At 38.9% G+C, this 25535-nt stretch overlaps 11 protein-coding genes across 11 annotated transcripts; 6 read left to right on the top strand and 5 right to left on the bottom strand. All coding sequences in view use genetic code 12, as the record gives it.

Moving 5' to 3' along the window:
* Positions 1–36: 36 nt before the first annotated feature.
* CANMA_004561 (Zn(II)2Cys6 transcription factor) lies at positions 37–2109 on the top strand (the record flags this gene model as incomplete). The annotated part of the gene is made up of 1 exon (XM_051816850.1): positions 37–2109. The coding sequence occupies one exon, from the start codon at positions 37–39 to the stop codon at positions 2107–2109; it is 2073 nt and encodes a 690-aa protein (XP_051669868.1).
* Positions 2110–2331: 222 nt separating this feature from the next.
* CANMA_004560 (uncharacterized protein) lies at positions 2332–4215 on the top strand (the record flags this gene model as incomplete). The annotated part of the gene is made up of 1 exon (XM_051816849.1): positions 2332–4215. The coding sequence occupies one exon, from the start codon at positions 2332–2334 to the stop codon at positions 4213–4215; it is 1884 nt and encodes a 627-aa protein (XP_051669867.1).
* A 73-nt stretch (positions 4216–4288) lies between these two features.
* Positions 4289–4780, bottom strand: CANMA_004559 (trafficking protein particle complex subunit 2; the record flags this gene model as incomplete). Its single annotated transcript, XM_051816848.1, has 1 exon — positions 4289–4780. One exon carries the CDS (start codon positions 4778–4780, stop codon positions 4289–4291), a length of 492 nt encoding a protein of 163 aa, XP_051669866.1.
* Positions 4781–5166: 386 nt separating this feature from the next.
* Positions 5167–6474, top strand: CANMA_004558 (uncharacterized protein; the record flags this gene model as incomplete). Its single annotated transcript, XM_051816847.1, has 1 exon — positions 5167–6474. The coding sequence occupies one exon, from the start codon at positions 5167–5169 to the stop codon at positions 6472–6474; it is 1308 nt and encodes a 435-aa protein (XP_051669865.1).
* Positions 6475–6538: 64 nt separating this feature from the next.
* CANMA_004557 (uncharacterized protein) lies at positions 6539–7414 on the bottom strand (the record flags this gene model as incomplete). The annotated part of the gene is made up of 1 exon (XM_051816846.1): positions 6539–7414. One exon carries the CDS (start codon positions 7412–7414, stop codon positions 6539–6541), a length of 876 nt encoding a protein of 291 aa, XP_051669864.1.
* A 188-nt stretch (positions 7415–7602) lies between these two features.
* CANMA_004556 (NOT2/NOT3/NOT5 family protein) lies at positions 7603–8199 on the top strand (the record flags this gene model as incomplete). The annotated part of the gene is made up of 1 exon (XM_051816845.1): positions 7603–8199. The coding sequence occupies one exon, from the start codon at positions 7603–7605 to the stop codon at positions 8197–8199; it is 597 nt and encodes a 198-aa protein (XP_051669863.1).
* A 15-nt stretch (positions 8200–8214) lies between these two features.
* On the bottom strand, positions 8215–9114 carry CANMA_004555 (uncharacterized protein; the record flags this gene model as incomplete). The annotated part of the gene is made up of 1 exon (XM_051816844.1): positions 8215–9114. The coding sequence occupies one exon, from the start codon at positions 9112–9114 to the stop codon at positions 8215–8217; it is 900 nt and encodes a 299-aa protein (XP_051669862.1).
* Positions 9115–9271: 157 nt separating this feature from the next.
* Positions 9272–10840, bottom strand: CANMA_004554 (choline transporter-like family protein; the record flags this gene model as incomplete). The annotated part of the gene is made up of 1 exon (XM_051816843.1): positions 9272–10840. One exon carries the CDS (start codon positions 10838–10840, stop codon positions 9272–9274), a length of 1569 nt encoding a protein of 522 aa, XP_051669861.1.
* Positions 10841–12567: 1727 nt separating this feature from the next.
* CANMA_004553 (SNG1 family protein) lies at positions 12568–14172 on the top strand (the record flags this gene model as incomplete). The annotated part of the gene is made up of 1 exon (XM_051816842.1): positions 12568–14172. The coding sequence occupies one exon, from the start codon at positions 12568–12570 to the stop codon at positions 14170–14172; it is 1605 nt and encodes a 534-aa protein (XP_051669860.1).
* Positions 14173–15790: 1618 nt separating this feature from the next.
* Positions 15791–22618, top strand: CANMA_004552 (ion transporter; the record flags this gene model as incomplete). Its single annotated transcript, XM_051816840.1, has 1 exon — positions 15791–22618. One exon carries the CDS (start codon positions 15791–15793, stop codon positions 22616–22618), a length of 6828 nt encoding a protein of 2275 aa, XP_051669859.1.
* A 69-nt stretch (positions 22619–22687) lies between these two features.
* On the bottom strand, positions 22688–24187 carry CANMA_004551 (ZPR1-type zinc finger protein; the record flags this gene model as incomplete). Its single annotated transcript, XM_051816839.1, has 1 exon — positions 22688–24187. The coding sequence occupies one exon, from the start codon at positions 24185–24187 to the stop codon at positions 22688–22690; it is 1500 nt and encodes a 499-aa protein (XP_051669858.1).
* Positions 24188–25535: the final 1348 nt, after the last annotated feature.

The raw sequence follows: 25535 nt of genomic DNA, 5'->3' as shown, positions 1-25535 counted from the left end.
AAACAAAAGAACAACTACAAACTTGACTGCTTCGTCATGCTGTCACCAGACCCATCCGTGACAAAATTCAGAGTAAAAAAATTTCCAGTAACTGATGGAAATGGCAACAACTTCAATCATCATCAAATCGAGCAAATTAGCCATGAGCCAGTAGCTAAAGTGACTAGCTGCTTGAGGTGCAGGAAACTAAAGAAAAAATGCAACAAAGCTAAGCCAGAGTGCTCAAATTGTGACAAGGCAGGAGAAGAGTGTCAATATGTGCCCCGGAAACAACGAGTGACGAAGAAGGACAAGTTGAAGAATAAGCAAGAAGGACCAACAACCCCACATGATATATTAAACCCAAAAAGTCCAAACATATCTCATGGCCTTGAAAACTTGAGTCCTGCAATTCTGGATAGTCTGTCGTACCTTACACAACAACTGGACCAAATGCAAAATCCGCCAGCCAGATTATTCCATCCCCAACTACAGACAAACTACAACATGTCTTATGCGAGTATAGAGCCTAACCATTCTGATTTGAGATCCATGACCCCAAGTAGCGGACAGCAACAGGAACAGCCACAAAAAGACGATCCATCAGAAAGCCACAACAACGAGCTTGAATCGTTTTCATCACTCTCAACTCCTCCTGTGACCCTAAATCCCATCGACGCTCGAGCTCCAAGTTTTGACGCTTATCCAAAACAAATTTCCAAAGTCTTGTACGGTGCAGTTGGTATCAAGACAAATTCAAATGTTAGCATCATACCACCCATAATTGATAAAGTTTTGCTAACACGAATAATGAATGCATTCTTTATGCACACGTACAGGATATGCCCGGTGATAAACAAGAATGAATTTCTCGTCAAATTCAATCAAATGTTTCAGGGCGATAGTGACTGTGTGTCATTGGAAGAGTTCCAGGACCAATATGAATTATATATGGTGTTGGCGATTGGAGGCACCCATTTGGAAAGATCGGGAATTATCGGGAGGGAGAAACGGATTTCTGAATACTTTGTCTCCATGGCATTGTCTAGCGTACACAATAACATTTCCAAAAATGATATAGTTAGCATGAAGAATCTAATGCTATTGGCATTGTACTCATTTTTCAACCCGGCCGAATTTATTGCGTGGGAAATTGCTGGAAAGTTGGCTAGAATGGCCATACACTTGGGATTGAACCAGGCGGTTTCCAAGCAAGAAGCGGAACGGATGACGACACGAGAAATCGAAATGAGAACGAGACTTTTGTGGTCTGTTTACACAATTGACCGATTGACCTCGGTAACGTTGGGTAGACCAGTGGCTCTCCATGATGATGATATCAATGTCCCGTTTCCGCAGATACTAGATGACGATGAATTAGATGACATTACCACTTATCGACTAGTCATTCACTTGAGACAAATTGAAGGACAAATTTTGCGAAGAGTTCATTCGGTTAACGTGCATAAGCATTTCCAAAACAAGGGTCAGCCCGAAGAAGCCTTGCGCGAGCAGGTTTTGCAAGAACTACGCGATGAAATTGAGGAGTGGCATAGTAATGCAAATGAGTTGGAGCATACGACAACCAGGCCCAAACAATCACTAGCCTTTAGGGCGCTGATACCGTGGTTCACTGCTAGGTACAACCATTTGCTTATCCTTCTTTACCGCCCTTCATACTTGAACCCACAACCGCTGCAGGACAAGCTAGACACCTTGGGTAAAGCGTGCTTGCAGACCTTGTCATCAACGTACAAGCTATTCAAGTCCAAGTCACTCCCGTTGAATTGGACCACATTGTACCGGTTTCTTATGGTGTGTACTACAATCTTGTATTGTCTATGCAAATGGGCCATCGATCTAATGGAATCAAAAACGGAGATATGCTATTGCATAGAAATATTTCAAGCATTTGGAAGTGACTGGGTTGTAGCAAAGAAATGTGCCGAGGTATTCAAAAAGATTGAAAACAAATTGTTGGAAATCACCTTGACTGACGGCCATACTAGTGACATGGATAATTTGTCAAAAGAACTCCTAGGAGCATCAAGCTCTTACCACGAAATATTAAACGTCCATTCAGTAGATCTATGCATTGATAGCCAGTACATGTATGGATTTGAAAGCTAGTATGCAAAATGAACTTAAAGTTAGATAGATAGATATTGTGTACATGTTTAATGTAATACTATGTAAGACTAAAAGTGTGAAATGTTGCAAAGGGTCGCAAAACTCATCTGTTCACGTGACTCACTTTCAATTTTTCTAGATGATTTTTTTTTTGATACAGTTTTGCCATTCCGATTTTCAACTCTCTTCCCTTTCCATTAGATTAAAACTATTTCTTACAACATGTTATCTAGAATTGCAAGAAATAGTTTGAGAGGAGTGCCCATTTCCAGAAATTCTGCAGGCATTGCAAGAATTACCGCAGTATCGAGAAAATACGCTAGTACTACTTCCAATGACAATGGAGCCACCGAAGTATTCACAAAGTTGTCTGACTCAAAAGATCCTAAAAGGACGCCCTTTTTTCAGTATAGTTGGGGTTCATGGTTGAAGAATGACAAGTTAATGAAATTGCAACGTGAGACAGTATTTTCAATTGAAGGGTTGACGTCGTTTCTCAATGATTTAAATAAAGTCAGAGTGGGTTCTAAGGAACTAACTGCACCAAAGGAGAACAAAGGAGCATTTTTGTTGCAAAATAACTTGACAGATGAGCTAATTGGTTCTAAATCTGATAAACTTGTTGTCAATTCCATTGCTTCCATTCATGAAGGAAAACACCATAGAATATACAAGGTAACGTTATCAACCGGTAAAGAATTGGTATTGAGAATCCCTTACAAGATAGATTCAAAGGCAGCAATCGCTTCCAGAATCAAGAGTGAAGTGGCCACTTTAGACTTTTTAAATTTGAAGTTGAATTTAAGCGTCCCCAAAGTTATCTCGTATGGAGTGGATACTGAGAATGAGGTGGGCTCTCCATTCATTTTACAAGAATTCATTGAAGGTGATTTGTTGATGAAAAAGTGGCATCCGTTAGACCCTGATTCTAAGGAGACTGATGAGAAATTGAAACAAGTAATTGAACCAATTGCTAAGTTTCAAGACGATATTCTCAACATCAAATTCAATAAATTTGGTTCGTTGTACTTTTACAATGATGTTGCACCTACATTACAAGCTGAAGAACCATACAACGGCGAGGAGGACGAAAAGTTGTTAATGAGATGGAGAATTGGTCCAAGTGTTGAGAGGCAATTTTCCAAGGGTAAAAACAAGTTGTCGCAAAAGACAATCGATCAATATAATGGACCCTGGGATGCTTCCAATCTGTTACAGGTGATGGAATCAGTTGCTGATATTGAGTTGGAAAACGCCAAGAACAAACTTGCAATTGTCGATGCCGATGCTGGTGACGTATCAGACAAACAGCTTTTGAAGGATCAAATAAAGACTTTTGAACATTTGAAAACAATAACTCCAAAGTTATTGAACCCTCACTCAAAATCTATAAAAAATGTTGAACAGTTATTCGAACCAAAATTGTTTGTCCCTGACTTGGACCCACTAAATGTGATTGAATCTAAAAAGGGCAATTACTTTATCGATTTCGAGAGTTCCACAATCAAGCCATTCATCTTGACAAGTTATCCAAACTTTGTCTCCTATCATGGAGCTAAAGTGTACAACTTAGAGGAAGATATTCCAGGATTTGCCGAGATGGAGCCAGCAGAAAAGCAGCAATATGAGTTTATGTACTACAAAACAAGAAATGAAAGACTTTGGGAAGTTGAGTTGAACAAAAACAGGCATGATTTGATTGCCGTTGCATCTCCACACTTGAAAGTCTTGAAATCGCCATACCTACAAGCCCTTGACTTGAAAACGCCAAAGGATTACCTCTATGTTGAAGGTTCTATTATCCAATTGCAAGCCATGTGGGATGCCTATGTTGCAAACGAAATTGTCAACCAGGACCAAAAAGACCCAGAATTTCCAATCAAGTATGATGAGGAATTTTTGGATAAACATCAACTGGATTTGAGTGATTATCAGATGGAGACAGTCTCTAGTCCATTCAGTGCTACTGGTGGCTGGATCCCTCAAGATATGTTTGAAACTTTGAAAAAACAGGGCATCATTGTTGAAACCAGTAATGGCGATTACAAAATCGAAACTGAGAAGGTATTGCAAAATCCTCCAGAAGGTGCAGAAAAGGCAGAATAGTCTAACTTTTACCAATTTGATTTATATTTGAGATCTACATACTACACCAGTCGAAATTGATCTATACTCTTGTTTATAAATACTTTTTAGCTAGTAGCTTCACCTTGTAATCAAATTCTGGAGCAAGTATTGCATCATTTACATTATAGAATGGATTCATCAACACCTTTACATAAAGCTCATTGACATCTTGGAAAAACTGCCGTATGCTATTATCATCCTTGTTTGAGTCGTAGCAAAGGACAAACTTGATGCTTCCTTGGGTCAAATATGCACTAATATTAATCCCGTAAAACTGATCAATCTTGCCTAAATTCAACACCTGTGTTGACCACATTTGTTCTTCTATTATGTCGAGGCTTGCATTTGCTATAAACGGTAGCAATTCTTTCGTGGATGTGGTAAATTGTGATTTTCCGGGAAGTTGTTGTGACGTGCCTGGAATGACCGACGTTTGAGATGCAGGCGAAACGATAGAAGATGGCGCATTTTTGAAGGACGAAAACTCAGCTTCGTATAAGGGGTTATCACGAGTTCCAATCATAGCAAAATAGTAGGATGACATGGCTGATTGTATGTTGCCCAACAGCTGTGTGTGTGTGCTCAGTAGGAATGTTTGACGTTTGAAAGATACAGTTTTGACTCTGATCTATTGCGGCATGGAGGTTTTCCCAAAGAGACGAATAAAAAAAAGAAAAACTTCACAAAGTGTAGCGCCAGAATCCGAAAAGTAAACAAAAGGGCAACAATAGGCCACGATTTTAAAGAAGATCAATATCAGATTAGACAAAGTACGGTGGTTGCAATCAGTTGATTAACTCCACACAGCATATTACTGGACTAATATTACCCTCCTACGCTCAAGTTTGTTTTAGTTGCACCTGTGTATTCTACCAGGCATCCAAATAGTCACAAAAAGATATTACCCCCAAGACTTTCAAGTCATCAATAATGAACTTGAACAAAACAATCAATCGTCGGCCACTGGAGCTTGGTGCTCGTGGATTAACCCGTTCCGCAGTTTCGGGTAATGATCAAATAAAACCAAATTTTATCCACTCGTCAGATATACCAAGGAAAGTTGCATATTTAATCCATTCCATATCAAAATCGAAACATAAACGAATCTCAGAGGAATGCAGCAGCAATCGCTGTGTTGAAATATCAGTTAATATTGAACTAAATGCGCTAGTACGTCGAGGCTCATCTAACCTTCTTGCATTGTTACAGAGGAACATGATTTCAGTGGTTCAGCTAGGTGGTGACTCAAATGCTTTGTTGAGACAAAGCTACCTTTACGATATTATCACTAATCAGAAACGAACCAAAATTCATCCAGATGCACTTCTGACAAAAGATGTATTCGTTGTCAGCTTTAAATTAATTATTTCCAATTTTGATTCCCCGGAATCTTTCATATTAGAAGAAGATGAAAACTTTCACCTACTACAGTCTTGCGACCAAAGAGGTGAATTGGTGGCTGAGATTAAGCAGTACATAAAGGAAACATATACGTTGTTAAAGAATCAAGGCAAAAGCAGACCAAAGAATGATGGTATGCATTCCCACTCCGACGTCAGTGATTCGACTTTAGAATGCAGTGAGGACGATGCGTTGTATTTAGCAGATGAAAATGAAGGAGGTATCATCGAGCCATTGGTTTCCAATGAGACATTAACTGACGAATTCCGAAGAAGGTTTAGTGAGATTAGTGACGAAGAGAAGGGATTGAAATTTAAACACACTTTTCTTGATAATATAGATAATTTAAGACACAACGATGATGACAAGCAGTTGAATGGAGACGAACAGCAAGTTTTGTTCCAAGGCAATGCATTGGACGAGGCTATTAGGTTTTCACCTTTGACGCCAGAAAATCACATACACCTCGATGACTTGGTTGAAGTTTCGTACGAGGAATCTGACAACGAGTATACCAATGACTTTCAAGTGCACAGGTTTTCATCCTCGTCGCCAAAGAAAGAGTTTTGTGATGATGACGAAATAATGAAGTTTTCGCGCAAGTCATCTTTCCAATCGCCGACTAAAAGGAGGGCGGTATCGCGCATGTCTTCAAGTCATTCAGTGTCGATGATCAATACTGACGACAAATATGGATTGCAATTTGCGTATAACTCGGATTCTGCTGCTGTTCCATCGTACATAAAGCAAAACAAGAAGTTCAAGTTCATCAAAGTTGGCAAGGTGCAAAAATTTGTCAATTTGTTTGAAGAACAGAATCAAACTGTCAAGAAATGAAAATTGATTTAGAGTTTCAAATAGTCGGTTACTGATATCTATTGAAAGAATACATATTGTATGTTTACTCCGACACATCCTCTTGGTGCTCATCGTACTCATTCGTTTCCTCGTCTTCTTCATTAAGTACATCCACATCATTTTGCTCTTTTTGCTCAAGATCGAACTTCTGCTGGTCGGTAAGACCTTCTTCCACAGTAGCGGGGTCTTCCGACTCGTGGTAACTAGCAAGAGCATCATCTGAATCTTCCTCCTCGTCTGGAACATACAGACCTTCATCTTCTCCACTGGTTACCAACTCGCCATCCTCATTATCTTCCTCGTCATCATCGCTGTCGTTAACCGCACCATCCGCGGCTTGCAATTCGTTTGTAACTCCCCTTGGATGGTCTTTGATCCAATTTTCAACCCAGGCGCTAATTCTATCCACATTTTCATCCAAGTCCTCAGCTTTATCACTTCTCAATTCAATAACAATCTCAGGTATATAGCTCTCCTTTGCCTCTGTTAAGATGACCTCCATTATCTCACAGTCCAAATTCTCCTGTATTTTGTTATCCTTGTAATTCCTCTTTGTCAATCTCTCGTGCAACTTCGAATTATCTGTTCGTAAAACAACAACTAGGTCAATCAACCGTTCAGGAAATATCTCACAACAATGCCAATCTACGATAGCACCACCTTTTTCCAACTCTGGTTCCAATTCATCCAACAATTTATCCTCGTCAACAACATGGGTATCTAGGTCCTTATCGTAAGACTCAAGGCATTCACGTTCTTTTGCAAAGGCACTGACATCGAAATGCTTGAACTTTATCGTTGTCTCTTTGGCGAATCCTCGATTTAGCTGGTCGACTAGTGATTGCGAATGTGATGACTTACCGCATCCTGGGGTACCGGTAATGATAATATTGGGAATGTTTCTTCTAGACTCTGGCATTGTTTCAAGCTGTGTATCAATGACAAGGAAAAAGAAGAGTATATGTTGCCTTGCTGCTTTGCGATGGTTAAAGCAATTTTGACATCTGGAGAGGAAGAACAAAAATGAAAAAAAAAAAAATTTAATTCCGTGTTAAGTCTTTGATTATCACCCACTTCATCAACATCACAACATACAACAGAGTCAATATGGTAAATACGGGTGCAAGTATTGGATCTAGTCAAGCAACAACGCTACCGACAAACACAGAGGCTAATGATTTAGCCAAATATGGTCTACAAGGCTTATCCTCGTTGGTAAGAATGGAGCAGTCGGATTTTACGAGTTTTGCAATTGGTCAAGACATCAGCAAGTGTGGATTGGACCTATCACCCAATGTCAACATTTTAAAGAATCTTGCAAGCCCGTGGCTGGAAACTTCTCGAAGTGAAGTCGAACCACATTTTCAAATACCGTTACATCTACAAAATTCTCAGTTGAAGAACCATCAAATAGACCCCTCAACATGTGATTCTAAGATCCAAAACTTCACCGATGAAACTTTGTTTTACATATTTTATATGAAACCGAGGGACACTTTGCAAGAGTATGCTGCTAGGGAATTGGTTGCTCGAAATTGGCGATACCATAAAGATATTCAAGTCTGGCTAACAAAGGATAGCAACGTGGAGCCAGTGTTGATTGGCCAGGATGTAGAGAAGGGGGTTTACATTTTCTTTGACCCCCATAATTGGGAAAAGATTAGAAAAGACTTTGTATTACATTATAGTTCGGTACAAGCTTGAAAAATAAAATGTGCTTTATTCTTTATTATATGTGACTTTATCCACTTTGACTTCGTTGTTGAAATACGTGTAGATGTAAAGAATGCACGTAGAGCCCTTGGTATCAAGTATACAAAACGAGGGGATGTTGGTGTTTAACTCTGTCACTTCATATAGTGTTTTCTTGAAAGCTTCCAGTTCATTGTCTCCTTTGTCTTTGTTCTCCTGCAAATTTGTATTCTCCTCTGGTTCTTTTGTGTCCTTTTGTTCTTGATTTGTAGGTCCTTCATTTTCATTTGCTTCATCCATGGTCGCCGTCTCTTTATTTTGTTCTCTCTGAGCGTCCTCCGTCTCCTCGTCTGCCTTTTCTTTCTCATCCTCGTCATCCTCTTCAATTTCGGGCCAATCAAAGCTGAACGCACCAGTTGCACTTCCCGGATTGACAAAGAATTTACCATCCAACGTATAAGCTTCAACTCGGTGCGTTCCACCCCATATCAACACATCCACGTCCAACTCTCTTGCGAAGGCACTTAGGGCCAATGGATCGCCTCGTGGAACAATCTGGTATCCACTGGTGAACCCAATTTTCAAATTATCATGCACGAATCGACTGTACATGGGAACTTTCATGGCAGAATTGCCACTCCTTCTTGGCAGTGACTTAGACTGTGAATCTGCAATCAATTGCAACTGTTGTGATACAATACTAGCATCATCGTATTCGCCTTTCACTAGCTCAAACCTTGGTGAAATATTGTTTAAAAACTGTAGAGTCGATGTTGAATTGAGAATATTACCCAAACATACAACGCGATTAATTTTGCTGTTGGTGGGTACGGTTTGTGAATTAGGAGCCAATAGTTTCTTAAACTTCTTGGGAATATCTATAGCTCTTTCAGGAATAAACAAGTCGCCAATGGCAAGGGTCAACATTATTATGATTGCGTGTGTTTGCTGGAGTCTTTACTTAACCGTGCTATTTTTTTTGGTTGTCACCAAAATTGTGAACAAAGTCGCGACTAAAATCAGAGAATCTACCATCATGAAGCCATTTGGAATTAACTTAGCTTATATTAGAATACACGCAATACTAATGATCTGTATTGATCTTTTCATACACTTGAGGATAGTTTCTTTGAATTTGGTTGAATAATTCGTCTCTTTGCAGCATTTGCAAGACTTCAGGGTCTTTACTCAAGCACACAAAGAATGTGGCAACACCTGAACCTATAACACTCAAGGTGATACTAGCGATTTGCATCGAGATTAAAAATGTAAATGCCACAACAGGAGCATAGTAGTTACCATCAGAATTGTACCCAGGCTTGGTAAATTTAAGATAAAGATATGCCAACAACGAGGACAAATAAGCAACAAACAATGAGTAAAAGTTCAATGCCACATTGATGAACATATCATTAACCAATGCATCCATACCTTTGAATCTAAACATATCAAAAGTGTCTTTAGCTGAGCGGAGATAAGATTTTCCATAAAGTGCGACATACGAATAGGCATATCTGTTAAAGTACTGAACTAACCAGTCAATGAAGCCAACAATGAAATCAACAATGATTAAAGCACACTGGCCAGCAAATGAATCGACAAATTGCGACCTCACAATGTTGAGCAATTGTCTCACCAATTGGATAAATGCCACAATCAACGAACCAAAACAGATGGACCCAAAGCAGTAAGTCAAAGCCCTTTTGAACGATGATAAAGCAGGGTGTCTTGGAGCACCTTGGTCGGAATTGGACAAGTAGTACCATGTACCATAGATTCCCGAAATAGTGACGTGAATAACATTTTTGATAACTTCAGATATGTAGTATCCAGCAAAGAACACAAATACAAGAACACCAACCAACTTGCCTTGGCTACACGATCCCCCTCCAACTTCACACGCGGTGTTATCCGCGTTTGGCTTATACTTGACATAAGTACCGACAATCACAACACTGAATAATACACCAAAACCAGCACTAATCACGAGTCCAAAAAATGCTGTGACCAAGGTTGATGGATATTGCTTCATGACATCAATCACAATTCGTAATATTGTTGCACTGAGGGGAATTCTACTTCTCGATCTCCAATAACAAAATGCAGCAAACAATCCAAATATCAAAAACACAATTGCAGCACTGTAGTAATGCTCAACAAAGTAAAAGATGGCAGTTCCGATCGATAGTACAACATTCAAGACGCATGCGACATAAATAAACTGTTTTGCAAATGTACGGATGAATAAAAGCCCCAACGCAGCCAATACTATCGACAAGACAATAACAAAGGCGAAAAGAATGACAGTGTTTCTATTCACGGTGAATGAATTAGATGAGCCATAGATACCAGACCCTTGGTCGGAGTATGTCTCTCTCAACCCATTCAAAGTTATACCTGCAACCGCAATGAATCCAGCAACTACTAGCAAAAAGAAAATGGTGAATGGCCAATCGTTCAATCTTGGCTTTTCAATCTTGAAACTCTGGTCAAAGTCTTGTGAAGGTTGTGGTTTTTCATTGTTTACATTTTCCAAGTCAGGCTGCACATAGTAGGTGCCATCGTGGTTGTTGTTGTTGCCATCATTGTTGTATTGTGGAGCACCTGATGGGGGGTATTCGGGTGGAGGGTACTTGTTGTTGGAGTCACTCATACTTGGCTATACCTTTCAGTAAAAGAAGACGAAGAGAGAGTGTGTGTGCGTGAATTTAAAAATGAGATTAAAATTGCTGTAAAGCGTTTAGATATGTAAAGAATTTTGGTAAAAAAGGGTAGAAATTACACAAACATGGTAAGTTAAGAATTACCTGATATGGTTTGGCCCAATTGCTCTTAAAGTTCCACAACAGGAAGCAGTAGTGTCAGACCACTTGTCTTATCCCTACCACCCCCCTTCTGCAGAAACATCAAGAAAACGCTTGAAGGTTTACTTTAACTGCTTTTATAAACTGCAATTCTTTCCTCGGGAAAACTTCTTGGGGTCTTTCTATAAAAAGCAAACATGAAATTTGGTCACAAAGAAAAATAAATAAACAATAAATAAAAAATAAATACAAATAAAGAGAGAGAGAGAGAAAACTGTGACATATGCATGTGGCTTTTAACATGCGGCTAGAAATATAATACAGACAGCATAAATTTGTGGTCGGGCTCATATGGGTCCAGCGCTGGATTGACCAAGCGTGCAAAGCATCTAGTGTGGACCAAAGTTGCTGAGAGGGGTTGGCCTTTACAGTTTGTACCATGTCCCCTTATTCAAAGAGGTTAGTCGAATATATGTAACTTATTCTTCCTATTGTCTTTTTTTTTGTCTTGATTACGTCACACAACAAAGCAAAGTGAAGGTTTTGGAATGCAAATGGGCAAGTTGCACATTCAAGATCCCAACCAGCTTCTGCTTCCTTAATAGCCACATGTCTCTCAGGGATTGACACCGTATAGGCTTTTAAAAAATTGCCCTAGCAGAATGTATGTTTGCAGAAACAAACTTTGGTGATGACCCAACCTATCTAGTTTTCTTCTGAAATTCTATGCTTCAAGTCATAGTTTACCAGCAAGACAAAACAGTCAAATCTCAACTTCAAAGCAACAATTCTTCATATAAACTAAAAGAAGAACATAATTCAGTATTTCGCAACGTTTTCCTCCAAAATATTTAAAACCGCAAAAGAATAAAGCTTAAAATGTAATGGACACAGATTACGTTGATTAGTTTTGTAAAAGTACCATTGTACACGAGTCAGTGAGCAATAAAGGCTCTTCTATTCTTTCCAAAGAAGTGTGGAAACAAGGGCTACTATCAAATTAAGAATAGTAGTGACTGAAATTAAAGTCACACAAAAACTACAAAATTAAATTTTCTCGNTATCCCCCACATAGGTCTAGATCCCATTAAATGAGTGTGTATATTTAGACTGAAGGGATATTAGAGCGGTCTACAGATTTGAAGGTTATAGAGATTTATTCGGGCTCGGTCTTCGCCACTTCCTAATTGAGTAATACCCCTTTGCTTTTAACGAGAATTGGCATTTGACACTGACATTTGTTTTTTCTATATGAAATCTACGTCATCTCAATTTTAACAATAGAAAATTAGTATTAGACATTTTCGCAAAAGAAACGTAAAGTGACACTAAAATGAAAAGAAACAAACGGCCATTACAAATACACATTGCACACATTACACACATTACACACATTACACACATTACACACATTACATACATTACAGACAATATAAGAAAAAAAAATCATATATAATCAATCATAAATCTACTTCATTTCCATATCACCAGCTTAATTCACATATTAATATATATATTATATAGAGTACCACTTACTCTTCCTCAATAACACTTGCTATTAATACAATTCCATTCAATGAGCGATAAAAGTGAAGATATTTCCAATAATTCGCTAGAAAGAGATAACGATACATATATGGATGAAAGACCAACAGATCAACGTCGCCAATTGATGAACATGGATGACGGTTCATCTGCTACTCCCAACTTTGATGAAAATGACCAAGAAGGTATAGAACGTGGCGAAAAGATCTCAAACCACAGAGAGGAACAGCCACAGTCAGAACTAGTTCACGACAAAAAGAATCAGCAACTGGCCACACCACCACCACCACAATACGTATCATTCTTTAGTCGGGAATACAAGTCACATAGAATGCAAATACACAAAAGATTTGTTTTAATTAATATGCTAATGGCCACATTGATTTTAACTGCCCTTTCAATATATTGGGGTTCATATTATGAAATTCTGGATAATTTAAAGGAATTGAAGATGTTGGTAGTTATCGGTGACGAAAACACCATTGAGGGAGTCCCACCAGTATTTGGAGACTCTATGGAGGAAATTTTACAGCGACCACAAGCAAAAGCAATTGGAAACTGGTATATATACAAAGAAAGCGAGTTTGAAACACACGCACAAGATAATAATAATACCATCAGAGGAGAAATTTTGAGACAAGTGCATCATCAATTGTACTGGTCAGCAATATATGTCAAGCCTAATGCTAGCTACAATTATTACCAAGCATTGGTGAATGGAGACACACGATATAATGTATCAGACAACACAATTACGGCTTACTATGAAACGGCTCGCGACTTTCTCGTTGTGCCGCTGTATGTGACACCCCAATTGGAAAAGACGGAGACTTTTTGGTTGGATCAACAATCTAGCATGATTTCACAACTTGTTGAAAACTCAACTATTGAATCAGCATCACAAAAACAAGTATTGGCCCAACCAGTGCAGTTTACCGTGGTGGATAGGCTCCCAGTGACAAATCATGTTTTGAATGCGCCAATGCAGTTGGGATTCATTTATTTGATTATTGTTTCGTTTTTCCAAGTCAGTTTTTTCAGCGAACCACATCAGAAAGTGGCAAAGACGCCAGTGAAAAGAATTCATTACTTGCTTTACCGGTACATTTCATCGATTCTATCATTTTTCTTCCTTTCATTAGTTTTTGGATTAGTTACATTGGCTTTCCAGGTTAATTTCGATGCAACTTATGGGAAATCAGGGTTTTTGGTCTACTGGAGTATTTCCTTTTTAACTATGTGTGCTGTTGGATTAGCCACTGAAATAATGGCCATGTTGATTATACCAATTTATCCCCCTCTACTTGGATTTTGGTTAATATTTTGGGTTATTGTCAATATTGCCCCTACATATACGGTAATGGCGTTGACCAATAACTTTTTCCGTTATGGATACGCTATGCCGATACACAATAGTTATGAAGCCACCAAGACGGTGTTTTTCGACGTTTATAAGGGACAATTGGGTCGTAATTTTGGTATATTGGTAGCATGGGTTGTAGTCTTGACTGTGGCATTTCCGTTTGTCTTGAGGCGCTTTGCACAGTCAATGGGTAAGAAGGCCGCTGCATTGGCTGCAAAAGCACAAGGGGAGAAAGGCGTAGATGGAGATGACAACGGAGAGGAAAAAGTGTAGTTGAAGGGAGTGACAAATGGGGCTAAGGAGTCGGTTTACTATAAATTTGTCTTGTATATAGTCCTATGTAGCTCAATTTCAAATAAGAGATAATTGTTAACCGTATTTTCTTAATCGTAGATTGTGTGAACAAGCAATTCATTGTCTGGTTGGTAATTATTACCTAAGACACAGATGGTTGAGCCTTTAGAAAGCAACTAGATTCAAATACAGGTACCTATAAAAGGGGTTGTCTTCAAAAGCGCATTAGCCGCATGCGGCAACAGTCAATAAACTGTTAAAGAAATTTTTTATTTTGCAGTTTATTGTTTTCTTTTTATTTTTGCTTCTCTCCATAAGCTCGGTCCGATTATACACCCTATAACGGTGAATTTTTACATTTAAAAATTAGCGGAGTCGAAATTAGGTACCGTCGCTACCATGCACATTGGAAAATTTTAAAATTCACAAAATAGGAAATTTGCCGAGGGAGAAAAAAAGACAACACCGAGCTTAACTCCTAAAATACGGATTTAAGAGTCGTTTAAAGTTGTATGTAGCAATTGTAAAATATCCCCCACATAGGTCTAGATCCCATTAAATGAGTGTGTATATTTAGACTGAAGGGATATTAGACGGTCTACAGATTTGAACGTTATAGAGATTTATTCGGGCTCGGTCTTCGCCACTTCCTAATTGAGTAATACCCCTTTGCTTTTAACGAGAATTGGCATTTGACAGTGACATTTGTTTTTCCTATATGAAATCTACATCATCTCAATTTTAACAATAGAAAATTAGTATTAGACATTTTCGCAAAAGAAAGGTCAAGTGACACTAAAATGAAAAGAAACAAATGACGCGACATAAGAAAATGAAAGGGTTTTCCGTAACTTTGATTTACACACACTTTGGGACAGGTTGGTCAATACGGCTAATTTAAGGCTTAGATGTTATGTTGGGGACCAGTGTTGCGAAAACTGTTGCCAAGTGCCCAGAATAAAATGAAAGTTAATGCCCCAGGATGAGTGATCCCTGAATCTTGATATGTCAATGATCTCGTAACGGTATCAGCGATGAGTATCTAGTTGTAAAGTAAACTTACCTCCTCATGTCATTTGCACTACAACAGGACCTATGCTTGCCTAAAACTATCAAAGTTTCCAAACCTTATCTCTATATCTCTATATCGTCCAACGATTCATACTTTGGGGTACAAAAAGGAAAACTGACTTCGCCTCTTAATGAACGCATGATGTGGTCCCCTACTTTAGAACAACCACGAAATGGATTTTCCAGACAAACCAACCTGTATAGAGATTACTACAAACGAGCCTGCAGTAAGATACATTGCACCAATATCTTTCCCAGATCTGGCAGTTTTTGCAGTCGTTAACAGTTGTTCTAAAAATAAAAAAATAAACGGGAAAAAAAATAAAAAAACTATTTTATCAAAGAATCATCTTTCATTTGGATTCAGAGTTCACACACAGTCTGTTTTTATTACCACATCAACTATATTTCAGAACGTCAAGTACGCCAAAACAGACCGTATTGTATCTTGGCAATACTACCATCGTTATATCAAACAGATGTATACGTTTCCACTCCAACATTAAATCATTCCAAAGAAAGCTAGATGGATAGGAAATTTACGAATACTCCCAACTTTGTAATTCTGCGGGTCAGTGACACCGATGAAAACACACATGAACACAACACTCGGCCAGTATCACAAAGTACCCAAGAATCTGTATCATATGATGAAGACTTTGATCCTAATAAGACCTACCCCAGAAGTCCACTGGGGACGGAAGATCACACTCGAGTAAACGAAAATCCGTTTCAGATTGGTATACTTGTCCCCCGCCGCAAACTGCACGGGTCAACATTCACAAACAACAACCCATTTCGTGCGGATCAATTTGCTACACCTCAAGAAGAACCAAGTTTTCAGCTTGGGGATTCATTTCAACGTTCGCCAATCATTCATGGGTCACTCGATGATAACGACCTTAAGGATTTACAAGAGGGTTTGAAGTTTGCGCTAGGTACTAATAATGAGAGTGCAAAGTGGTTTCCTGTCACAACTCCAACAAGGGAGACACCACAGAAATTTGCTCCGATTAACACAGGGGATGATCTGAGCGAAAACGCCAACTATACCTCAAATATACCACTCCAAGATCTTGACCCGTTACTGAAAGCTCGTTCTGGTGATGGAAGTGGGACATCATTACATTCACCATCACCGTTTGTTGACTATACTGAAACTACATCAACACAGAATCCACGTTCTCCGAGTCGAGACATGGAGCACAATTTAGACTATCTTGAAGCAGGCCTTCTTAACCCGAATACACCCATAGGAACACCCGCGAATACGTCCTCGAAATTTACTGATGCAATTGCAAGAATATCGAATCGTGTTGCCGGTACAGGGCACAAGACTGATGGTCATTCCGATAACGACCATCTTGGTTTATCGCCAGCCAGATCGCGTGGAAGTTCGCACATTAAAACTCCTGTAAATGAGCATCCATCGTTTATGGAGGCTGGTGATCATTCTTTCAGGAACAGTCTCAGTCCAGGCAAAGGGCCAAAAAATGTCCCAGAACTCACAGTTACCACTGACAAAGGAGAGTCGGTTTACAATGACACCAAATTTTCACACGGTTTGGGCGTCTACTTGCACAGTTCGAGTGACTTGAATCTAGCGCAAAGTGCCCTGGTGCAGGACACATCTACCGAGGACTCTCTCCTACACGAAAGAGCCCCCTCTATACATTCACATCAAACGAATGGAACTGTACAATCCCGTACAAAAGTCTTGCATGGAAAGTCCCTTGGAATTTTCCCACCTAATTCGATATTAAGAAGAATATGTCATCTGGTTCTAGAAAACCAATTGACAACCCTGTTTTTATTGCTCATTCTCGTGTTTCAAGTAATATTGTTAAGTTATCGTCAATGGAATCCTCATGCATTGGATGGGTACTATTACTCTGGTTACAATTGGGCAGACTATTTGCTAATTATAATCAATATCATCTACACAGTGGAGATAGTTATGCAAGTGATCGCATATGGTCTCGTGAGCGATCGAGTCCTGTTTGAAGAATTGGGGGTGGCATACCCACCGGACCTTTTTGATCAAACGTTTTTGCAAATGCACAGTGCTATGTATTTATTCAAGAAGAATCTCCGAAATCCTTTTAAAGTCAAAAAGGGAAGCAGAAGAGGCGAGAAAACAAAGCAAGAGATGCATGATGAGAATAATGACTCCAGCGGTGATGACCAACTTAATTACAAGAATAATGATGTAAATGGGGATCGCGGTGACTCTTTTGAACGCTTAATTGATTCAAGAACGTCAGTGGATTATGATTTGCAGAATAAATACGAATTCAGCCTGTTTCATGATGACATGGGAAATGGCGCACCAGGGGCACATTTGGAGACGGACAATGGAACATCAGCCCCTGAAGGGTATGGATTAAAACCTGCAAATACATTTGTCAAAGAAAAGGGCCTAAAGAAAGTAGATCCTCATTTAAAAAGAGCCTTTCTTCGAAAAAGCTGGCAGAGGCTTGATTTTATATCACTGCTTTGCTTTTGGATTTCCCTTTTATTGTCCATAAATCGCTATGATGCCAAGCACCACATAATGCTCTTTAGAGCTTTAAGCTGCTTGAGGATATTGAGGTTATGTAACTTGACCAGTGGTACAAATACAATTCTTACCGCGTGCAAAAGTGCGTTACCTCAGCTTATTGATGTGTCTATTTTCATTTCCTTCTTTTGGTTGTTTTTCGGTATAATCGGGGTGCAATCATTCAAGTCATCATTAACCAGGCATTGCGTGTGGACTAACCCGGACGATCCATCGGACACTTATATCAATTCGGATCTGTATTGCGGATCATTCATTGGAATAGATGGTCTGAAGCGATCGTATTTGAATCGCGACGGGATGCCATCGGGTGTGATTAAAGGCTTCCGATGTCCAAGATTTTCTCAATGTATATCTGGTGATAACCCGCACAATGGTACGGTGAATTTTGACAACATTTTGCAATCCTTGGAAATGGTTTTTGTTATAATGAGTGCAAACACATTTACAGACATAATGTACAACACTATGGACACCGATAACATGGTTGCGTGCATCTTCTTTATAGCATGCATCTTTGTTATGACTGTTTGGTTGCTTAATGTTTTCATTGCAGTGATTGTCGCGTCGTTTAATGTTACTAGATTGGAAACGACAAAACAGCAAAAGAGACAAGGGCCCGGATGGAAATTTCTCAGAAGATTCAAAGACGACAGCAAACATTACGAGGAAAAAATTAAGGAAATGGAGAAAAGAAATCGGTACTTGAAATTTTACCGCAAATTTGAATTTGTCTTTGTAATTGTTATTGCAATAAGCTTGTTTGTTCAGTGTTTTCGATCCCATGACATGTCAGATCATCGCCGCCACCTACTTTATCGGTTCGAATCAAGCTTTACCGGTGTGTTTTTGGGTGAAATCATCATCAGATTTATCCTTCATTTTCCTCAGTGGCGAGTATTTTTCTTATCCAAGAGAAACTGTTTCGACCTCTTTTTGGCGATTGCAACAACAATCATAATCATAAAACCTATCAAAAACAAAATGGGACACGCTTATTACTGGCTCAGCGTGCTTCAGCTTATGCGTTTCTATAGAGTCGTCTTGGCCACATCAATAACGAGAAACTTGTGGTTGAAGCTTATGAAAAACATTCGGATTATATTCGACTTGGCATTGTTCTACTTTATCTTGTTATTCTTGGTTAGTATCATCTTAGCAAGGCATTTTGAAGGAGCTGTTCCCAATGATGATCTCGACGACATTGATTTTCCCATGAACACTTTACCTGCATCCTTCATTGCACTCTACATTATCACATCAACCGAGAATTGGACTGATATTATGTATTCGATGCAGGAGTATGCTAAAACAACCTCTTCAAGATCATTTGGTTCTATATTTTTGGTAATGTGGTTCTTCTTGTCCAATATGGTTATTTTGAATATTTTCATTGCCGTCATTGCAAATACGTTGCAGGTTTCCGAGGAGGGCAAGAGAAAAAGACAGCTATTGCAATTCATTGAGGTCATGACAAACAAGTTACAAAGTGTCCACGAGGAGTCTGGATTGTTGAAGAAAGTAAAGGCAAAATTATTCAAAAGAAAAAGCGGGAGAGATGAAATGGAAAAGGCAGTAGTTAATCTATTGCTTAGTGGAACAGCAGTACAGGAATTTTTAAATCGGGACGCGGATGTGGATATAGACGATGACGATGAGGAGGATGCGGGCGATGATATGAAAACCTTATCATCTAACAAATGGAAGCGGTGGATTCAGATTCACACGGCACGAGTGACTAATATATTTAGCAACCCCTTTTACTTCAATAAGGAGAAGAAAAAGACCAAATATAAGCTTGAAAATTTTGATCCTTCAAGTTTTGCAAACAATATTATCAAGGAAAGAAATGCGTTGTTGACCCAGCAGAACAAGTTTTTGGACGCCAATCCAAGGTATAACTATGTCTTCTACATCATTGGACCTCGACATATGGTGAGGCGATTATGTCAGAAAATGGTGAAATCCAGTCATGGAGAAAGAATAGACGGTGTTCAACCATATGAGCCTGTCTCTGAAGGCATCGTGGTGTTTACATTTATAGCTACTGTTGTGTTAGTGGTACTTGCATGTTATATGACGCCTATTTACAGAATGCAGAACACTAATGAAAACTGGATTTTCTGGTCCGAGTACGTATTTGCTTTGATTTTTACAGTTGAATTTGCGATCAAAGTGCTTGCCGATGGCCTTATATTTACTCCAAATGCTTATTGCCTTTCATCGTGGAATATGATCGATATGATTGTTTTGATTTCGTTGTGGATTGAGGCGATTGCATACCTCCGCGATGATGGTAATTTATCGAGAATTGTGCGAGGATTAAAAGCTTTGCGAGCATTGAGACTTTTGACCATTAGTGAAACAGCGAAGTCCAATTTTCACAACACAATGATTGCAGGCTTTGGAAAAATCATTAATGCGGCAATCATCTCGCTTTGCTTGTTATTTCCCTTTTCTATTTGGGGATTGAATATTTTTAATGGACGTTTGGGATATTGTATTGACCTGGAATCTACAGAAGGTGAATGCATTAACGAATACGAGAATGAAGTTTTCAACTGGAATGTTGTGAGTCCAAAAGTGTACACCAATCCTCAATTGGAGTTCAATAGGTTTATTACGTCGTTTGCCACATTGTTTGAAATTGTCTCGTTGGAAGGTTGGACAGATTTGTTGGCGAATGTGATGAAAAGCACAGGAATAGGGACAGTACCTGAGAAGAATGCCACTCCTTTCAATGGGTTCTTTGTCGTGTTGTTTAATTTCATTAGCACCATTTTCATCTTGACTTTATTCATCTCAGTCATTATCAGTAACTATTCGCGAACTACGGGGAGAGCATATATGACAACAGACCAAATATCGTGGTATCAAATAAAGAAAATATTGGTCCAGGTGCGTCCATCCAAGCGGAAAGACTACTACCTGTTGTCCTACTTCAGAAGATTTTGTTACAATATGACCGTTGAAAAGAACCCCATCTGGTTTAGAATTTTAAATTGCGTTTTGGCATTCCACGCATTGGCATTGTTGCTTGAATGCTTCCCATCGCCAAACACTCTAAATATATTCCGAACTGTTGCTTACACCATCACGTCTGTGTTGTTTTTTGTAAATGCCGTTATGTTGGCCATTGCACAAGGACTAAAGACATATTTGCATTACAAGTGGAACATTTTCAACTTGCTTGTCTCGTTTGGTGCAGTTGCGACGACAATCATTGCTTACCCAGTGGATGACAATTCGCCATTTTTGAATGTCAACAAATTATTCTTGGTGGCAATTTTGTTATTTGTGATTCCGAGAAGTAATCGATTGAGTCAGTTGTTGCGTTTTGCTTCAGCATCTTTACCATCGTTGATTTCGTTATCGTACACATGGATCATTGTTTTTTTGGTTTTTGCCATTGCCATGAACCAAATTTTTGGATTGACGCGTATTGGACCGAATGGAAGTGGAAATATCAACTTGAGATCGGTACCGAAAACGTTGATTGTTTTATTTAGATGCAGTTTTGGAGAAGGCTGGAATTATATTATGGAGGACTATACAGTTTCTACTCCCTTCTGCACATCTGAAGGAGGTACTTACACGGACGATTGTGGCAGCAAGCAGTATGCCTATATATTGTTCATTGCATGGAACTTGATTTCGATGTACATTTTCCTCAATATGTTCATATCGTTAATCTTGGATAGCTTTGATTACATCAATCAAAAAACCGACTACAGTGAGTTGATTAAACGTGAAGAAATTCGAAAATTCAAACGGGCATGGCAGAAATTTGATCCATATGGTACTGGATACATTAAACCAATTGATTTGCCAAAGTTTCTACACTCATTAGAAGGGGCACTTTCATTCCGTTCATATACGGGGGAATTAGAAATCAAGCAACTTTGTCGCAGGTGGATAAAGAGGAATAACCCTAGTGATCCGTATGATGTTACCGTTGACTTTGATAGTATTGACAAGACTATGAACCAAATGGATATCCCCAAGATCCGAGAAAGAAGAAAAGCGTTTGACATGTTTATGGAAGAGGCATTACTCACGATGGAACTTAATGACGATCCTGGAATATCGTTTACCCGAATTATCTTGCAGTTGCCACTATACACAACTTTTGACACTGGAAAGTGTTTCAACCTTATTGATTACTTAGATCGTCAATTGTTGATTAAAAAAGTGATCAAAAGGATGCAAACAAAGAGGGTTTACGAAAGTATCGCTGCGTATGCATGTAGGTGGAAGTACCAAAAAGATAGGAAGTTGGGTATCAGAGATAGTAACATTGCCTTTGATACGAGGTTGCGGAGGATGAGTTACTTAGCCAATGAAGACTTGCAGATCAATACTGGCTTCCCACAAAAGTCGATAACTGATGAGAATGTTAATTCAAACGAACGTGGTTCAGATTTAGATTCTGATTCAGAGTCCGATGATGACAAATTTCAAGCTCGACCTCCACTCAGGCGAAGCTCGCTAATATATGGAGACCCCGGAATGTCGAGTGGGGTGTATTTCCCAAATTCTCCTCTTTTGAAAGCTTCAAACCACATGCTGCCGCCATCACCATCGAGAAGCAGAAAACCAAATTTATCGATCAGTATTCCTCACACTAATTACGAAGAATCTAGGTTGCTCGATGATGATATAACATTCTCGGCATTTGCTGACAGCGCAGCTCACGAGAAACCTTCATCATCTTCTCGCAAAAACTCCCTAGAAGAGATGATTGAATCATCAAGATGGAGAGATGCATTATCATTTAAGCACAAAAAGAGATAATCAAACAACAACCCCCTTTTGCATTAGAATATCTTTATAGAAGTTTAAGAAATATATATACATTCTATTTTAATCAGTCTTCATATCATTCAATCCCAAGCCTTCATTTTGTTCATAAGTCCTATCAAACTCTTCAATAGTCATGTTTGGATCATTATCTGGTGCGTAAACATTTTGTATATAAGAAGCAGCTAATGGGTCTTCCATATCAATGGTGAATCCAATTTTACCATCAATGGCATCTTGTAATTTAGCAAAGAAACTGACCCATCTTGCTTTCGTTTCTTCATCCATTGAGTCTGATGTCTGGGTAAATACTCGCGTATGTAATTCAGTAGATACTTGGTTCAAAAGCCCTTCGATTGTTGTAAAACGACCTCCCAAGGTACCTGGCGTCAAGTCCAAGTTCAATTCAGGGATATTTAATCCACAAGTCTCTGATTTCAAAATATCTCTTGCTAAATCTTCAGGATCAGTGACTTTCAAAACAATTCGCTTTCCCTTTTTTGGGATTTCACCACCGGTTTTCACTTCGTTTGACTTGTATCCACAATGATCACAGACCGTCGACATGATGATTACTTCTTTGAAGTGAGGAATATCGACAGATTTCATGTGAGTAGAACAAGGTTTGTAGCATGCGGAACAGGTTGCATCAAAAGTTTGCACCTCATTGTCAAGATTTTCAATCTCAGTAGCGTCTGATAACCCTACCACTGTTGATGGCGCATCTTCTTTCTTGTTCAAGTTTGATGAGACGTTAGCATCGGTGGCTTGCTTTTTACTCTCCGATTCTTCTTGTTTGTGCTTGGCGACATCGTCAGCTGATATGAGACCCAAATACACATTCTGTTCAGCAGTTCTATTGTATTCATACATAGCCCATTTATGTGCTGGTTCTCCTGGTACATATTCTATCCACGAATTTCCAGCAGGATCATCGACACTAACGGTTAAAGGTAAAGTTCCAGGCTCAGCATTGAGATACAGGTTTATCTTGTTTGTGACTTCCTGGATCCTTTCGTATAGTTCTGGTTGCACCCTTTTTCTCTCTTCTTGGTCGGATTCTAAATCAGTAATCATTTCTTGCAAAATACCTTCTATATTGATCAACTGGCCCCTCTTTGGTGGAATTTCAATATCCAATTCGTTGAATTTAACGGTTGCCGTTTCTGATTTAACAACCTGCCTATTGAAATCCTTCTTGTCTTCGACTTTCAAGACATATCTCGATCCCTTTTCGGCAACTTGAGCAGCTGGTTGAACTTCACTGTTTTTGAACCCACAATGAGGGCACTCAAACGACATGATAATGACTTCTCTGAAATAGGGGATTCTAGTTAAAAGTAATCTAGTCGTACCATTTTTGCCACAGTGCATGCATAACGATTCCACTTCTTGAACTGGGTGTCCTTCGGCATCAGCTGCTCCAGTTTGCCTAACTGAATTGTCGACGCTTTGGGCTTGGTCTCCGACAGTTGCAAAAGCTTCTTGGGTTTGATTGTTTTTGGTTTCCTCTGACATCAGTAATCTTTGTTTCTTGTCGATATGGGAATCTGAATTGTTCATTGGTTTATCTTGAGCTTATTAATGCCTTAAATTTTGGTTTGAATTTTTTTTTTCTGATGAGATGATGCTGCAAATGGACCAAACTCAGCACTAGAACCTTCTAGAATAATCGAGACAAAGCATCATTAACTGGAAAAATCGGTAAAGTTGCAGAATAGGAGATGTATGTTAGGCAATCCATTCATCACCCAATTGTTAGTATGTTATGGTTGTAGAGTGAGATGTAGACATGACATGACTGGAGTGACACAAAAGAACTCTCTCAAAAATGATCTCATTTGTACACGTGACCCATTTCATTCCCAACCTTTAATTTCTTCTATTCATCAATATGTTTTAACTGCACTTCCAGCGCAGTAACCTCTCACAATGCAGTAGCTATCTTATCCAAGGCATGTAGGTGAACCTGGGCCATTTGATACTACCTTCTTTTAAGAGTTAGAGATAACAAACAATTGTATATGATGCGAATTACCATTCAACAATAAAACGCCTTGTCTATCTAAGGAACGGAGTTAGTCAACAATGGTCATCCCTTATCGGCCGGTTTTCCATCTCGCATTTCGGAGTTTGTATGCTTATCAATGGAGGCACATTGACAACCAACGGAAAAGGAGAAGTTTGACGAGCCACCACAATTTGTACTCAGAACTCCCACAGTTTTCTTTTGTTTGTTCCTCCATTTTGTGTGTCGTAGAAGAAGCCATTTATGATGCTTTCTTATAGTCACGTGCATGCTTTTCTAACTCTTGTCTCTCCAATAGGGTTTAATGCGGAACACGAGGTAACTATACATTGGTTTAATTAGCTGACCAATATTACCAACTAATAATAGGTCTCGTCTGCCTTTTTTCACGTATGGTCAAAAAAGGTCTTATCATACACAGTACAAGGCAAGAAACAATCCTCTACTTCCCGAGCCGATACTTTATTTAAAGACTGCGTGCAAAAGTGACAAAATAAGAGCCACAGCAAAAAAGAAACAAAAATAATGGAAAATAACAATAGAGAGAGACAAACTGAGAGATAAATATTATTCCACGCATTTATTTTTTTTTTTAAAAAAAAAGGAAATTAAAAAGAATATATAAAAATAGTTTTTATAGGAAAACCACTACAGTTTGCAAATATTCCATTTTAACAGAAGCTATTCAACATTACCTGCTTTCTAAGGCAATATAATAACCAAATCATATACCACCACCGTCTACTAGCATTACACAAAGAATACACACCTTTTATTGCCTGACAGCTGCAATATTCATTTGATCTGACTGTATTTTATTTTATTTTTTATTTTTTTTACAACCACATCATCTACCACAGTCACTACATTTCCCACACCTGA

The sequence above is a fragment of the Candida margitis genome, assembly GCF_024628925.1.
Source record: "Candida margitis strain CBS 14175 chromosome Unknown scaffold21, whole genome shotgun sequence".
Taxonomy (NCBI): domain Eukaryota; kingdom Fungi; phylum Ascomycota; class Pichiomycetes; order Serinales; family Debaryomycetaceae; genus Lodderomyces; species Lodderomyces margitis.
This window is presented reverse-complemented; position numbering and strand designations above follow the sequence as displayed.